The sequence below is a fragment of the Argentina anserina genome, chromosome 3 (genome assembly GCF_933775445.1).
Source record: "Argentina anserina chromosome 3, drPotAnse1.1, whole genome shotgun sequence".
NCBI classification, from domain to species: domain Eukaryota; kingdom Viridiplantae; phylum Streptophyta; class Magnoliopsida; order Rosales; family Rosaceae; genus Argentina; species Argentina anserina.
In genome coordinates this window covers 32,255,646-32,272,275 of record NC_065874.1, presented here as the reverse complement: position 1 = coordinate 32,272,275, position 16,630 = coordinate 32,255,646, and the positions used below count along the sequence as shown (strand labels likewise).

The 16,630-nt window shown below is 34.4% G+C and overlaps 1 protein-coding gene across 1 annotated transcript; it reads right to left on the bottom strand.

Annotated features, from left to right (window-relative positions):
• Positions 1–2,393: 2,393 nt before the first annotated feature.
• On the bottom strand, positions 2,394–12,050 carry LOC126787520 (uncharacterized). The gene is made up of 15 exons (XM_050513390.1): positions 11,189–12,050; positions 9,864–9,974; positions 9,600–9,799; positions 9,238–9,448; positions 8,862–9,099; positions 7,970–8,117; positions 7,597–7,897; positions 4,902–5,627; positions 4,682–4,795; positions 4,417–4,607; positions 4,112–4,319; positions 3,761–3,998; positions 3,518–3,668; positions 3,108–3,406; positions 2,394–2,915 (listed from the first exon to the last, which is right to left on the bottom strand). Exons 1-15 carry the CDS (start codon positions 11,955–11,957, stop codon positions 2,897–2,899), a joined length of 3,924 nt encoding a protein of 1,307 aa, XP_050369347.1. The 5' UTR covers positions 11,958–12,050; the 3' UTR covers positions 2,394–2,896.
• Between the last annotated feature and the right edge of the window lie 4,580 nt (positions 12,051–16,630).

The window sequence follows — 16,630 nt, the reverse complement described above, 5'->3', positions numbered from 1 at the left end:
ACCCGTTACCTCCCATGTAGTACTATGGCGGACAGACTAGAGCTCTAACTGTATCGTAACTTTCGCCCGGCCAAAGGCTAGGTTCTGACTTGCCAAACACGTACAATAATCTCACATCATATTGTACCAAATCACGTCCGAAGACAAATCAACATTTTAACAATCTCAATGTTAAAATCACGTACAATAATCTCACATCATATTGTACCAAATCACGTCCGAAGACAAATCAACATTTTAACAATCTCAATGTTAAAATCACATACAATAATCTCACATCATATTGTACTAAAAATCAAGTCCGAAGACAAATCAACATTTTAACAATCTCCATGTTAAAATCACGTACAATAATCTCACATCATATTGTACAAATCAAAATCACATGCTCGATATATAAATCTCGTCATCAAAATGACATAAAACACGATAAAATCATAACAGTATATTATATAGCAAACTATATATATATGTACATATTTACCATTTATACAATATATATATAATCCATTATATCATATACATGTCATATTTCATAAACACGTCCGAAGACAAAACTCATTCGAAAACAAAACTCGTCCGAAGACAAAACGTTTTAACAAACACCATGTTAAATCCACGTACAATAATCACACCTCATATTGTACAAATTAAATCACATGCTCAATATTTAATTCTCGTCATCGAAATGACAAATCCCAATGAATTTATAACAGTATATAATATAGCAAACTATATATATATGTACTTATTACCATTTATACGATATATATGTAATCCACTATATTGTATACGTGTCGTAATTCAATCTTAAAAACTCTTGCAAAATCTTGAATCACCACAAGGGTAGATTCGTAAATAAGTGAGATTTTTACTCACCTTCTTTCCTGCGTGCAACTTCCACGACCCTGAAAGTAATTTCCTCACTCGTTTCGTCAGTCACCTAATAGCACGATAAATGCTTAGAAAATGATACTTAAAATATCAGGTAACGAGTTCAGCACAGCTAAATGTTGTTCATAAAACATTGTTCACAGAACACTGTTCATGACTATTCACTGTTTTTACTAAACCGCTGTTCACAATTACTGTTTTACCGAACACTGTTCATAGCACTGTTTTTACCACGCAATGTTCACATTTACTGTTACAGATCACTATTCACAGTTACTGTTACAGATCACTATTCATGCGAGTTACTATTCATTCGGCGTTACTGTTCACCGACCGCCACCAATCATCACCAAAATTTCACCACCACAACCTAAACAACATTTCCAACAACTTCCTAGTTGACACCAAGGTCTAAATCCGAGCATAAACAGTCCAAACAACGAAGAACATAAAATCGGCACTATTCACAAACCCTAGAAATTGAAATTTTGATTCGGGTACTTACACTTCGATTTGGCTCGATTCCTTTTGTGGGAATGTTGCTGGGACTGAGACAAGCAAAACCCCCTAAGAATCTCGAGCCATGGTGGCCGGAGGAGGCGGCGCCGCCACAGCAGTAACTTCCGGCGGTTGCTACACCGTGTGTGGTTGTCGCCGGAGTGCAAGGCGTAGCCCAAAAGATGGAGCTCGTCGAGCCCGTCAGTTTGATAGGTGGCACGACACGAGGCGACGTCGGATGGTGGAGAAATCGGCCGGAGAAGGTTTTTGGGTCGGGTGAACAGTACCCCGAGCTAATTTTTAGAAAAAATCTGATTTTCTGATTTTTAATCTCCTCTCCTTCCTTTTATACTATTTCCAAAATCGGAAACGAACTTCCGACGTTAATAACTTTCGCGTCCGACGTCCGATTCGAACGCATGACGTGTCCACGAATTCGTATCGATGAGCTTTACGACTTTCCTGAAGGAAGTTTTCGCAACCGAGCGACGGAATAAAAGTCGATCTATACGTTGCGGTAACGTTACGTTTCTAATTAAACGATCCGAGAACGTTTCCGTTTTCGTTTCGAAATGTCGCAAACCTCCAATTGTCGTCTTGAATTAATTTCACAAGTTTAATACTTTGAAAATACTCGACATTTAGTTTCTAAAAAAATTCGGGTTATTACATTATGTTTCTCCTTTGTCTGAAAGTCCTCAACTTTGAATAGAGGTGGCAAATGAGACAAAAAGCCCGAGCCCGACACGGGCCCGACCCGTTAAAAGTCGGCCAAGCACGAGCCCGTTATTGTAATGGGCCGGGCCAGGCCAGGCCGAGATATTTTAACCCATTGGCCCGACTTGGCCCGAGCCCATTTTGAGCCCGGCATGGTCCGAACACAATAAATTCATAGGCATGTCCGTTAAACACATAATTTTATATCATTTATATAAATATTTAAACAATTATCATTATTAGACTTGAATATTAGAACTTTTAAATTAAAATGTCTTGATTATTTCATTATTTGAACTACAATATTTCACAAATATTATCAAAGTATTGAAGAAAACGTCATTGTTTTGACATACATAATGTTTTAAGAATAAAATTATATAATATGTTGTAGTATTTTATTTATTTTACTATTCTAAATAGCTATATAAAACAAATATTCTAATTACATAATATTTTTTTATTGTAATTGTGTCTTATAATGCTAATGGGCCGGGTCGGCCCACTTCTTGGCCCGGCCCGACATAGACATGGGCCATGAACTGAGCCGGGCTTGATGTTTAAGCAAATGAGCCGGCCCGAACCCAGCACGATAAATAAATGGGTCGGCCCGAACACGATAAGAACACGGTTTTGGCCCGCATAAAATGGACTAGGCCGGCCCGTTTTCCACATCGCCAATCTTCAACATAGTTACTTTCATTGGATAAGTATTGCTTACACTTCTTGTGAGCTCGAACAATCTCCTTAGGAGCACGGCATCAAACATCTCCACTAAGATGTTTCGTCAGCCGGCCTGTTTACCCCTGCGAGACGTTTAAATTGAAAAAATAATTTTAAAATATGGAAGGTTTAAGTACAAACATATAGTTCATATGGAAGATTTAAAATATGAATTAGGTGTAAATTAAAAGTGTGAGTTTATCTTAAAATGAGTCTCCTACTTTAGGGGTTTCTCTCATTTTCTCATAGAATAATTAGCAAGCAACCTCTTTCACCTAGGTGAAATGCTGGAAAGAGTGAGCTCATTTGACCAAGGATTGTTGGTAGACATTTTCATTGGAGAAACTCTACCAATTGCAAAGATGGCTGGTTTCTTTGGTTCAGGAAGACCAGTCGAGTCAGTATTTCCTAGCAACACAACCACAGCTGACATTGTTGGTCTTTCCTCAGGGTCTTCCTGCACGCATAAAAGCGCAACCTGCAAGTATCTCAAAACCTCTGCTTTCGGGCATCGTTCCATCAACAAAGGTTCCACAATCTCCAACCCTCTTCCATCCTTCCATAGTGTCCATGCCTATCAAATAAAATAATCAAGAATATATGTGATGTGGTTATTGATGCCTGCGTTGCAGCTAAACTTTGTTAAGCGACACTATTAATAGTCATAGGGGGAAAACAAACATACATATTCAACCAATGTCTTGGCATGTTCTGTTAGGTAAAACCCACTGTTCTTTTTCCCACTAATAATCTCAAGCAAGAGTACTCCGAAACTGAAAACATCAGATTTTACTGAAAATAGTCCCTCCATTGCATACTCAGGAGCCATGTAGCCGCTGTTTTCACGGTAAGCATAAAGCATCAGCACACAATCTCATTTCATTTTTCAATCATGTTAAACATATGAAGTACACATGAAGAGACTTACTGCGTTCCTACAACTCTTTTGGTGTTGGCAGTGTTCTGGTTGTCACAAAACATCCTTGCCATTCCAAAGTCCGATATTTTTGGAACCATTTCATAGTCCAACAACACATTGCTGGGCTTCAAATCCCTGTGAATGATCTTATGCCGGGATTCCTCATGAAGATACAGAAGTCCTCTGGCAATTCCTTCAATGATATTCTGATATGTTTGCCAATTAAGTTCAGCTCGTCTTTCCAAATCTAATTAAGAAGTTCAGAGGTAATTAAACCAACTCATGTCATTGTCAATGTGTAAATTATTAAAGTGAGTAAAATTTAAAAGAGAACTACAGATTAATGGTGAATGAACAAACCAAAGATAAATGTATCAAGGCTTTTATTTGGCATGAACTCGTACAAAAGCAGCTTTTCTCCTTCCTCAAAGCCACATGCCAAAAGCCGCACGAGGTTTCTGTGTTGAAGCTTTGAAATAAGAGTGACTTCATTCCTAAACTCCTCTAAGCCTTGCCATGACTTTTGTGATAATCTTTTAACTGCTACTTCTTTCCCCTCTAGCCAACCCTGAGAGTACTTAGAAAATTACATTCGCATTTGGACTTGCTCAGACAGGCAGCCAGCTATGAACTAGTTCAGCCATTTACCACTACATAAGTATTACCTTGTAAACAGAACCAAATCCACCTTGTCCAAGCTTGTTTGAATCTGAAAATTCATCTGTAACATTCCTGATAGTAGCTAGATCAATGAATGGCAGCTCTTCAAAACTTACCATTTTGTTTTCTTCTATGATTGTTACTCCAGTAGGGTTTAATAATCCAGGTACTAGTCCATTACGGCTTCTTTCTTCATCTGCAGCAACGTTAGAATCATTTTTAGTTGGTAATCCTACATATTTGTAACTTCTAAAAAATTGATCCATGTACCTTGAACAGTTTCCAATCTCCTTCTCCTATAGCCAACACAAAGTACAATGAGAACTGCTGATAGTATAGTGGATACACATATAACGACCACCTTCCAGGTCTTCCTCTTGTCCCCTGTCAATTTATCTATGGTCAATATGTAATACTATGTATATATAAGAAATATATTGCAAGTACGGATGATTATCAATAGACAAGAAGAACATTTGAAATCCCTAACCTCCGTTCAAAAATGGTTTGAGCTGAAACCTCACATTACAATTCGCACTGACAACGGTTCCACCTTCACGAGTAGAGCAGCATGTCAAAAGCTCAGTAACAGCAGAATTTAAACATGTGTCGCAATCACTTCCAGAAATGTCTCTAGTGCACTGTTGTAGACCATAGACAGATTGGTTTCTTGAAAGTTTCACACCGCCGGTTGCAAACATGAGCTTAGAATTATAGGCAGTCTGCTTCACGAGCTTTGACATGAAGCTTTTCAAAACATTGCCTAAAAGATTCGGATTTGATACATTATTCTCCCCCTTATTCTTCTCAGGATCCTTCTCGGCATAATCCATTTTTGAAAAGAACGTGATATAGGAATAACGAACTTGACATAATTCATACCATATAATTGCTTCTGAATTATTACAACTTTCGACGATATCCTTGCTTGCATCATGAACACAGCTCCGACAAGCTGTGGAGTTCACATCCCCTCTACAAAGTGCTTGTCCATAGACTCGGTCGGTGCCATTGCCAATCGTATCATTATAGAAACCACTAGAGATTGAAGTGTTGGAGGACAATGACTCAAGGAGCAGGTTGAGATTATTTCCAAATGGACTATTCATAGTGTAGGTTCTGGTTTCTGGACAATCTTTGAAAAGAAGATCTGCATCAATAGTGGTAGTAGAAATCAAAAGTAGTATAATTATGAAAATCATAACTGAAACTTGATCTATATCAGTTTTTCAGTAAACAGCTCAAGAAAGACAAACATATACACAATTTGTTTTTTTTTTTTTAGAATAAACATGTACACAATTAGGTCTCTATGACTATTCAACTCTGGCGTTACAAACCGTTAGCTCTTGGATATGCATAGAAACTTCCTTGCTAAATCCAGGAAGGCTGAGATTCTTTTATGATAGGAACTAGAGATTAAATAAATGTTCAAAGCTTTGAATATTATAAACAAATTTGACCAAAAAGAAAGAATATTATAAACAAGGACTAGGGAATATTGTGCATGTACTGAGCAAGACACGTGTAAACTAGTACTTCTGAAGTAATGATTAATACAAGTTGTATGATAAATGTATAATTTTTGTAATTTCTGATGTGTACAATAATTGCACCAAGGTTGCATACTACTCTTTATGTGGTTCGATTCTGACTTCTGAGAAATTTGTTTTCTCCTAACAGGAATCTTTCTTCTTGGGATTGAGTAACAATCTTGCCACACACACACACCCTACTTGTATTTCCCTGTGAAAATGATATCCTCAACTGCCTCTGAAAGTCAGATAAACAAAATGTAAATGGCTCCACTTATTCTCTTAAAATCATTAACCATCTTCATTAAGAACAAGTCCAAAAGAGTTATTTAAAAATAATAATTTTAATAGTTATTATCAATTGGATCTTCATCGATCTGAAATTTATGATGTTATTTGAACAGTAAGCTTCAAAGTGTGTGGAAGTCCGAGGCCCTATTTCTTTATTGAATAGTCAGCTTCAAAGTTTCTTTATTGGAGGCTAGGGTTCTTTGGCCCTGTTTTGTTTCATCTAGAAAGTCGATAACATGAGTAATTACTGTGGGGAGCACATCACATTTGCTCAAAAACCATGTGCCAAACTCTCATATCCAGACATTTGTTCACCAACTTAACTGAGATTAATTTTTGTAACAAACCAATTTTTTTTATTAAAAAGTAAAATATATTATTTATTGTTTCACCTCTTCCTTGTCGATCAATGTTCTTCTTCTCTTCTTTCATCTCTACACTTCTGCAACAAACCCAACCCAGCACCACCCTGAGCTCCTTCACTTCAAGTCTCCAACAACAATTTTATGAATTTTAATTATCAACCCAGTTGGAAACTAATCCCAATTTGTGTTTCTTCATCTATTATGTGAACTGAAAGTTGATTGAGGAAACACTTCAATTGATACAATATAGATGATTTTGATTGCTATTGGTAATCAATATTGCAAGTGATCGATCAAGGACAAAATCAAATCTGTTGTGAGACGAAATCAAATTCAAAATCTTAGTAAACAATTACAAAGTCTGAATTTCAAAGGATTATTGAGCCGACGGCGGCGGAAAAGAACCCGATGATGTTCGCCAGAAATTGAGATTGCTGTCCTTAGACTTGGCGAATAAGAGGTGGAGATAGGGTACTGGTTGTGGGATTGGAACCAGAGATCAAAAAGCGGAGGTTGAGGTTTGATGGAGAAACTGGAATTGGTGTCTTGATGCTAGAGAAAAAGAATTAAAGTTTTTCCTTATTTTCCTAATTTAATAATATTTTTGTGCTAGAATTAGTGGGTTGTTAGGTTAGTGATGATGGGTTAAGTTTCAATTTGTGGCACAGGTTTGACACATGGTTTTTGGGCACAGGTGATATGCTCCCATTAGGGTGTTCGCAGTTCCCACAATGTACGAAATTAGAAACTCTAGGGGTAAAAGAATACATACGTATGTATATTTCATAAGACTTTTGTTATTCGGATCTCCAAATTTTCTCATTTGACCCCATATATTTTAAATTATTGAATCAAATATATATCTATTTACGTAATGACAATTATGGACAACATGTATATAAAAAGAGTATTAAGGACAACATATCTACAAATAACTTTGTGCGAGGACTTGCTGCATGGCAATTTCAATGCCACCATAAACATCAGCTCTATTACCGGGGCGCTATGTTGGAAATTGTTAACCCATTATAAGAGTTACTAACCGCACCAGCCTTATTATGTCCATCACCGAATGTTCCAATGGAGAAGGCAGGTTTTCCAGGTTGGCTAAGATTTACCGTTTCACTCTTCAACATTACAACAGTAGAAGACATGGTTGGCCTGTCATATGCATCTTCTTGAACACACAACAATCCAATATGGAGAAATCTCAAAAATTCATCTGAATCACACGAACCAACCAGCAATGGATCAATTAGCTCCAGTCCTTTTCCTTCATTCCATAATTTCCATGCCTGTATATCATCATTCTGTGTTATAATTACTCCGAAACTTATGTAAATGTTGTGCAATAAATTAAAACTTACATATGATGGGAGGCTAGCACGCATTGTTCGATGAAAGCCAGCGTTCATTTTCCCAGTTAATATCTCAAGTAGGAGTACTCCAAAGCCAAAGACATCAGACTTGAAAGAATACAGTCCTTCCATTGCATATTCAGGAGCCATGTATCCACTGTTTCAATAGGGATTTTTAGAATAGATATAGGGGAACATTAATGGGGAGCGAAAGTCTTCACAATGATTATCAGTAGCAGATCATCCAAAAACTGAGCAGTTATGTGTACTAAACAATGTTCTAAATATCGCTTATGGGTATCGTATTGGTAGAGAGGTAGAACGATATATCGGGGATATATCGATATATATCGGTTTTATCGGATTTGCTTATTTTCAATAAAATTTATAAAAATTATACTTCAATATGTACAAAATAAACTAACAAAACAGTATTAAGTAAACTAAATAAAATAAATACTTGATTTTGTAACAATTAAAGTACACAAACGACACTTAATAATAAAATATGTATTTAAAAAATATATATATATATAAATTAAAAATATATATGAAAAAATGAAAAAAAAAATTAAGTTTTTCAAAAAAAAAAAAGGAAATAAATATTAAAAACTTAAACAAAAATTGAAAAATTAAAACAAATCAAAGTTTGACCGATATTTGACCGTTAACCGATATATTCAACCGATATGAGCGATATCGTATCATTTTCTAAATATCACCGATATATCTAATATTTAGAACACTGACACTAAAGGTCTAAAGCAATAAGTCTGTAAAAGGCCATTTCAATCTATCTTGTGACTTGTGAGAGATGGTGGAAAAATTTAAATATAAATGTATCTCAATGACCAACTATATCTGTAAACTGAAATTGCAAAGGTTGAGACCAAGCACTTACTAGGTTCCAACTATTATAGCAGTATTAGCTTGTCCTTCACTTCCAGCAAAGATCCTAGCCATGCCGAAATCTGAGATCTTTGGGTTCATCTGATTGTCCAATAATACATTGCTAGTTTTGAGGTCTCTGTGGATGATTCTAAGGCGAGAATCCTTATGTAAATAGAGAATTCCCCTCGCAATTCCAGTAATAATGTTTTTACGTCTGGTCCAATCAAGTTGTGCGCGTTTCTTTGAATCTAGCCATCATAAGTGGAAAATCATTGATTAACTCAAATTGGCTTGAAATCATGTAATGCTGAACTTTGCCTAATAATTATCTGTATAATTGAAAATACTTTAAACTGATCGACAGAGAGAAGAGGAAATTAGCACACCAGAAAGAATGACATCTAGGCTTCTATTTGGCATGTATTCATAGACAAGAAGCTTCTCCTCTCCTTCTACACAATAACCCAAAAGCCGGACAAGATTTGTATGTTGAAGATTCATTATCAGTTGAACCTCAGTTGTGAATTCCTCTGAGCCTTGCTCGGAACAGCATGAAAGCCTCTTAATCGCCACTTCCTTTCCATCAGTCATGATACCCTGAGAAGAGAGGGACCAAATCAAACAAAGTCATATCAAACATATTATAGATACATCCATTCAATTTTTCTACAATGCATGAGTTTTAAATTATTAACAACAATATTGTTATTATTTTTGTAAAATTATGGACAAGAAAAACTGTTCTGACCTTGTAAACAGGACCATAACCGCCTTCCCCAAGTTTATTTGACACCGAGAAGTTGGAAGTAGCTTCTAGTATAGACGCAGAGCTGATATTGCGGTACTCCTGAGCGCATATGTTGTTCCTTCCTATAAATTGGCTTTTATGGACCAGTGTAGGTAAACCTAATGTTACACTATTGTCTGAAGATGGAGAAAAGAAAAGCGCTGCATCAGAAAATGATTCAGTTAGCTTAAAATTAAAGTTTCTATGAGCATACAATATCAATACCTTTTCTTTTTCTCCTTTTCATTGCAAGCAAGATACAGAGACCAAAAAGTACAAAAGCCAGGCATGCTGATACGCTCACTAGGATTGTGATCAACCAAATATTCTTTCCACCTGATTTTGACAAGGATTTACAAAAAATAATTTGATTATCTTGTGAAATAACATGCATAATGAATTAAGAGAAAATTAAAGATATACCCAATATTGGAGTCCCTCTTTTAAATTAAACCCACACCCAAATGTTTTTTCAATCTAAATCCAAATTCTTTTTCTACAACCCTATTTTGCCATTTTGATCATTTTAGTTTCCTTAATCGTAGCATCTATTTATTGTACATGTTTAATTCAATCCTATCATTGATTTTTCACTACTTTAAATTGCTGAAAGATTTGATTTCAATATTTTTTTTGAGAAAAAATTATTTATATAGCTCATATGAGAGTTTTAGAATACAAACACTACTCCAGTTTTTATAGATCGTACGAGAGAACACAAAGGTTGTTGTGTACTTGTATCATTCGTCAATTTTTTCAATCTTTTGAATCTATCAATAAGATATGTATGTTATCCATTATATATATATATATATATTTTCTCAAATCTTTTCTTTTCGTATCATTGTACCATGAATATTTTTCGTGTGGTAAATCTTTTGTTCTAGGTTTCAACCTTCATATTTGTTCACTCTATGTTGTTACATAATAGATATAAACATGCATATTAATATAAATATTCAACATATCGAAGAAATCTTTAAAATTAGAGAATTTCTAACAAACAGGTTGATGTGAAAATTACCTAATAGATAGATACATGCATATTAGTATAAATTTCAAATTCAACCTACGAAATAGATCTTTGGAATGATAAAATACCTAACAAACAGGTTGATGTAAAAATTCCTATAAGAGATGTTAGCTTTAAAGATAAATACCTAATTTTTAGGTTGTAATTAAAAATAAAAACCTACTAAATAGGAATTAAAAAAATTATCTCTACCTCAAACTAAGGTTGTAAATAAATAGTTGAAATGAACTAAATTACCTATGAAATTTTAAATTTTAAATTATTCAATAAAAAAAAAAGGAAAGTTCAAATCACCATAAAGTGATCTCGATTTTGAATTGATTTAAATTTTAAAAATTTATGAATTCTAGATATGTCAAAAAGGAAATGCTTCATTATTTCTAAATTTGTGATGAATAATAGAAAATCTATAATTAAGGTAGTTAATGAGAGCACAATTTATTGATTGAGTAATCACTAATTTTTATCATATTTTAACATGCATAATGAATTAATGATACTCTTCGAAAGTACTTACCCTTTGAAGCTTGTTTTTTATCATCGTAGGGGTAGAATGAGTATTTCTCATACCTCAGGTAACAACTAGGACTGAGAAGTCTTGCACCCATGGCGAAGAAATATACTTCTAAAACTTGTCCTGTGGCTCTCTGAAGGCACTTGTAACAGTCATCTCCAGATAAATCGGTAGTGCACTGCACAAGAGCATTTATTGTTTCATTTTCAAATGGTACTTCTCCAGTGGCATACATCTTAGGGAAAGTATCATTATAAGCCGCTTCCTCAGTGAGTTCCCTAAGCTTTGGTCTCACAACAGACCTAAACTTTTCTGGCTCTGAAATATTCTTTCTATTGACTTGAAGAATGTTGTTGGATACATTCAATTTGCCAAAGAAATTCTCATTGGAGTAGCGCAGCTGACAGGATTCCAACCATACAATTGCTTGTTTTGACATTGAACAACCATCCATGATACGTGTTTTTGCTTCTACTATGCAGCTATGACAAGTATCATTTGAAAGAAAGTCGAGGCACATATAGAGAGCGTAAACTCTATCTGGGTCATCTCCAATTGAAGCATTATAAAATCTGGAGACAGAGGCATTGAGAGGCAAGAAATTGAGTAAACTCACAAGGTTTGCTTGAAACGTACTATCACCCACAGAGTTATCAGTAGCAACTGAGCATATATTGTAAGGAACGTCATCATAAGGTCGTGCAGCAGAAGCAGTATCAAAAAGGATAGTCATGAAAGAACAAAGCAAAAGCACCAGAATGGTTTTCATCATGACTCTAGGGAAATGAAGTAAGTTTTGTCTGGAAATTTTTGCAGCACATATAATCAACTAAAATCATACCAAAATATACTTAATTTATAGACCTTTCGCCTACATTAAGTATGCGTTCAATCTTAATCAGTCAAGCTTTTAGTGTAGAAAAATAAAATATCTGGCTTCAATTGGAGGGTAGATTCCTGGAACATGTTCTCCTCAGCAGTAAAAGTTTGAAGGCTTATTGACCAAGACTAATGGTATGCAAATAGTGACAGAGACTTCCCTGGCAAGACCTACAATGAAATTAAAAGTTAATTGCTTTGAATTATTGTGGTTGATGCAGATATTTATTCTTTTCGAATGGTTGATGGTGTTGGCATCGTCGGCTTTCTTGTTTGGGTTGAAACTGATCACAATCGTGAAGGTTTAAAAGTCATGGCTCATGGTTTTGAAGGAGAATAGGTAAACCACTAACCTTTGATATCAGTACACCAAACTTGCTAGCCCTTCCATTCTGCAACTTCCAAATTTCCAGTCGCCGGTGATATATATAGTAAAATCTCTTTAAATTAATACCCGATTAATTAATAGGAGTTGTCTATGGTACGAAGATGTATACCATAGTCATTTACAAATAATTGAACAAAATTATCACATTGACAATAATTTAATTGAACTAAATTACGATATTGACAACATTATCATATTCATTTTACATATTTACATATCATTAAATAAAATTACCGTGTTTACAATAATTTTTTCAAAAATTTGTAAAATATTGTAAGTGAAGTAATTACCTATAATTAACTACAATTACCAAAATAATAATTTGTGTTACCACAATGACAACAAAGTTGTTATCATATTTGTAAATGTGGGTATCATATACATGTAGGTACCTAAGAAAATTCCTAATTAATAACCTCGCTAAAATAATACTTTTTCCGGTCTTGATTTGAGACTAATGTGCTAAAATAATAATTTTTCTAAATTTATAAGATAATCGAAACTCTAGAATTCATATAGATCTTATCGAATATATAAATTAATAATGCATAATTTATATAATAAATTTTACATTTATGAGGATTTCATTAAAATTCTATACTGATTCTCTTAATTATCATTAAATAAAATAATATAATGCATCGAACAATATAATACTTTTGGATAAGTTAATACATCAAAACCAATTAAAAATTTAATAAGGTATCCTTGATAAACTAAAAAATGCGGTGCATGAATAAAGTAAAACTTTTTTCTTCAAAACGTGAAAGAAAATATTTATTATACCTTGATAAATTAATATCTCGCTAAAATAATAAATTTCATCAGTCCCGAACTTATTAATTCATAACGGTTTTACTGTATAATCAAGTTATGTATGTTTAACCTTTTCTGGAAGAAGATGGTAATGTTTTGGACTTTTGGGACCTCCTTTGCCTAATGGGTTTGTAGAGATGAGCCTATCTTAGACTTGAGTTTACATCTTGGAAGTCAATGTCCATTTGGTATTGGTCCAAACCCAAATAACTGTATTTATACTCTAATAATCAAAACTCACTTCGTCAATTAAAAACTGTATGAGATTTGTATTAAAAACCTCTTATACCATAGTATTTTAATAAAATATATTTTAATAAATAAAGGATAATGTAGTAATAAATAAAATATAAAATTACTTAATAGTACCCGACCATATTTGAATTGAATAAAAACTTACTTTCCATATTTCTCATACAAATTAGGATATAAGCCCAAGACCAAAAAATACAGGCAGCACGACGCTCGTCGGGGGACAAACCGCTCAAGGTTATCAAGTATAACGGGCGTTCCGACCCGTACACCCGCCTAGAAAACTTCTAGTCGACACTTGTAAGTACACGCTACACAGACGCCCAGTCGTGCCATGCCTTCCAAGAAACACTCAAGGATGAGGCCCTAAGCTGGTTTCTCAGCCTGCCCTCGAGTTTAGTAGACAATTTCACTCAGCTTACGGAGAAGTTTTTGAGCTGCTTCAGCCTGTAAGCCAATGTGCACCATGATATTAACTCCATGTTCAAAAGACAACAACGAAGAGATGAAAATCTCCGGGACTTCTTGTCTCGATGGCAGACCGCCACAACGCGGTGCCATGATCTGGATTATGTTATCGCCTAAGCAACATTCCGGGAGGCAAATAAGCTAGGGAGATTTCTCCATAGGATCAACGAACAGCTTCCGTGTTAGAAATAAATTGGCTTAGATTTGAGCCATTTAGAATCCCACATTGGAAAAGGTGATAAGTCATTCTTGGGTTATAATGCTTGCTACTACACACACACACTAATGTTGAGGCCTTTTGTGGAAAACCTCATACGCGAACTCCACCGAGTGGCTAAAGTGGGGGGAATATCGACATTATTGATCCATAGATAAGAAGTTAATGAAACTGTTGAAATTAATGCACATTGATGAAATTAGAGACATCTAGATAAATTAATGAAGACAAGCTAGAGTTACTAGTGTAATCCCAAATAATCATGTACTTAGAGCATCTCCAACAGTTTTGGCATTTTGGAGAAAAAGAGAAATTATGGAGAATATTGGGTTTTTTCCACTCCAACAGATTATGCATCTTATTCTCCAAAATAGAGAAATAGATGAGAGAGAGAATGAGAAATTCTCCAAATTTGTAGCAATCTGTAAATTTTGCAGAAGCAAGAGCATTAAATACTATACTTTCTCCAATAACTCAACTATTAATAACAACCAATCAAAAAAATAAAAAATTTGAATCATTTATTTCAAACTAGCAAATTAAATAGATAAAATAATTTATGGTAATAAAAATAAAATTATATAATATTTTATTCACTTCTAATAAATGCATAAATATGCAAAATGGAAAAACAGTTGGAATTGAGCATAAATTGTTTGGAGATTTTGGCATTTGCTTATCTATTTTAGAGAAAGAGAGCTTCTATTCATACCTCCTAAAATAGTACTTAGACCTCTTACTTTTTCCAAGTTAGTGTTGACTTTGTCAATATATACGAAATTACCAATATATATAAATATAAAAATAAACATTAAAACAAAGAATTAATATAATACATATGATTTCTTAATTTTTTTCTTACAATAATTTCTTAAAATAAGGAATATCTAGCTAAACTATGATATTATCGTTTTCAATAATTCACATATTTTATCTCACTTTGTAGATGTTTATTTTTAAATTTTTAGTTTTTTATTCTTCCAGTTTATTATGATTTGTCCGTTTGTTGTTATGAATTGTATATAAATTTATTATATAGTGATTCTATTTAAGTTTCAGCGACTTGATATAGTTATAATAAGTTTGAATCAATTGAATTATAATAGGTTTGAATAGAGTTTTATTGATTTTATGGGACTATGGGCATTTTGGGAAAACTAGGGAGGTCTAAATAGCATTTTAGTTATTTGTCAAAGTAAATCGGAGGTCTAATTACTAAGGAGGTCTAAATACCCATTTTAGAGGTAGGAATAGAAGCTCACTTTGAGAAATTATGCGAAAACTGTTAAAGATGCTCTTTAACAGGAAGACTCTAGAATGATCATGATGATGTAACTAAGTGTAGCCTGATCTAGAAATCTAACTAAGGCCGGTGGTCTAGAGAACACCATTCAAGGTCGGTGGTAGAAAATGAGGTCGGTTAGGAACCTCTATAAATATGTATGTAACATGCTCTTATATGTAATTAAATGAAGTGAATGCTTCTACAAGCAATGCTAGCATTAGTATAAACTATAAACTAGCCTCCTCCGTTTTTATATCCTCTAAACCTCCTCTCTCATCATAGCTCCTGAATACACATCTATCGAAGCCTACTCCGCACCAAATCCAAACATCATCCCACATCCTCCACCAAGAACCAAACAATTCCTCTTCCCATCTTCAAGGGAGAAAACTATGATTTTTGGAGTATCTAAACATGTCTAACTCCACCAACAACCAAACAATTCCTCTTCCTCTCTTCAAGGGAGAAAACTATGATTTTTGGAGTATCAAAATGAGGACTCTCTTCATGTCTCAAGATCTATGGGACATTGTAGACAAGGGCTTCTCTACTCATGAAAATCCCACGGTGGAGCAACTGAGGTAAGAGAAGAAAGAAAGACAAAGAGATGCAACCACACTCTTTGCCATCCAATAAGCGGTGGACGATACAAATTTCTCAAGGATTATGAGAGCTACATGATAGGAGCATATAATGCTACGTTCGTAATATGTTATTTATCTCATTTAGTTAATTATTCTCTTAATAATGTCTATTTTAACTTAGTTTATTATTTTTAGGTTCATTGGAGCAAAATAAGAGGAAAATGTGTTTAAAGAAACAAAAAGAGCAATTAAACCTGAGATCAGGATTTTGTCTTTGTCGATCAGTCAACTTCGACGGCCCATAGCGGGCAATCTACATGGAGGAAATTTATGTATAATATATCGATGAAAATCTCTATGATTCCACTTTCCAGAGCTATTGGAATCGCAGCAATATCTATTTTCTGGAGAAAGTTATGATCGATTTAGTGAGCGGTAGTCGGTCTACGCGATTTTCTTAGTGTGGATAAAAGTTTTATTTTAAGACCCAGACCACTTCAGAAAGCCCATGGACGAATTGCTAGGGTTTCTTAACCCTATTTATATCAGAAAAACA

What these genes read in the sequence shown, in the direction of transcription:
- LOC126787520 (XM_050513390.1), bottom strand. Translation starts at nt 11,957, where the DNA reads ATGATGAAAACCATTCTGGTGCTTTTGCTTTGTTCTTTCATGACTATC. An exon ending in CCTTGATACATTTATCTTTG is followed by an intron (nt 3,999 to 4,111) that starts GTTTGTTCATTC and finishes CTTCTTAATTAG; the next exon opens with ATTTGGAAAGACGAGCTGAA. An exon ending in AAAAGAGTTGTAGGAACGCA is followed by an intron (nt 3,669 to 3,760) that starts GTAAGTCTCTTC and finishes CCGTGAAAACAG; the next exon opens with CGGCTACATGGCTCCTGAGT.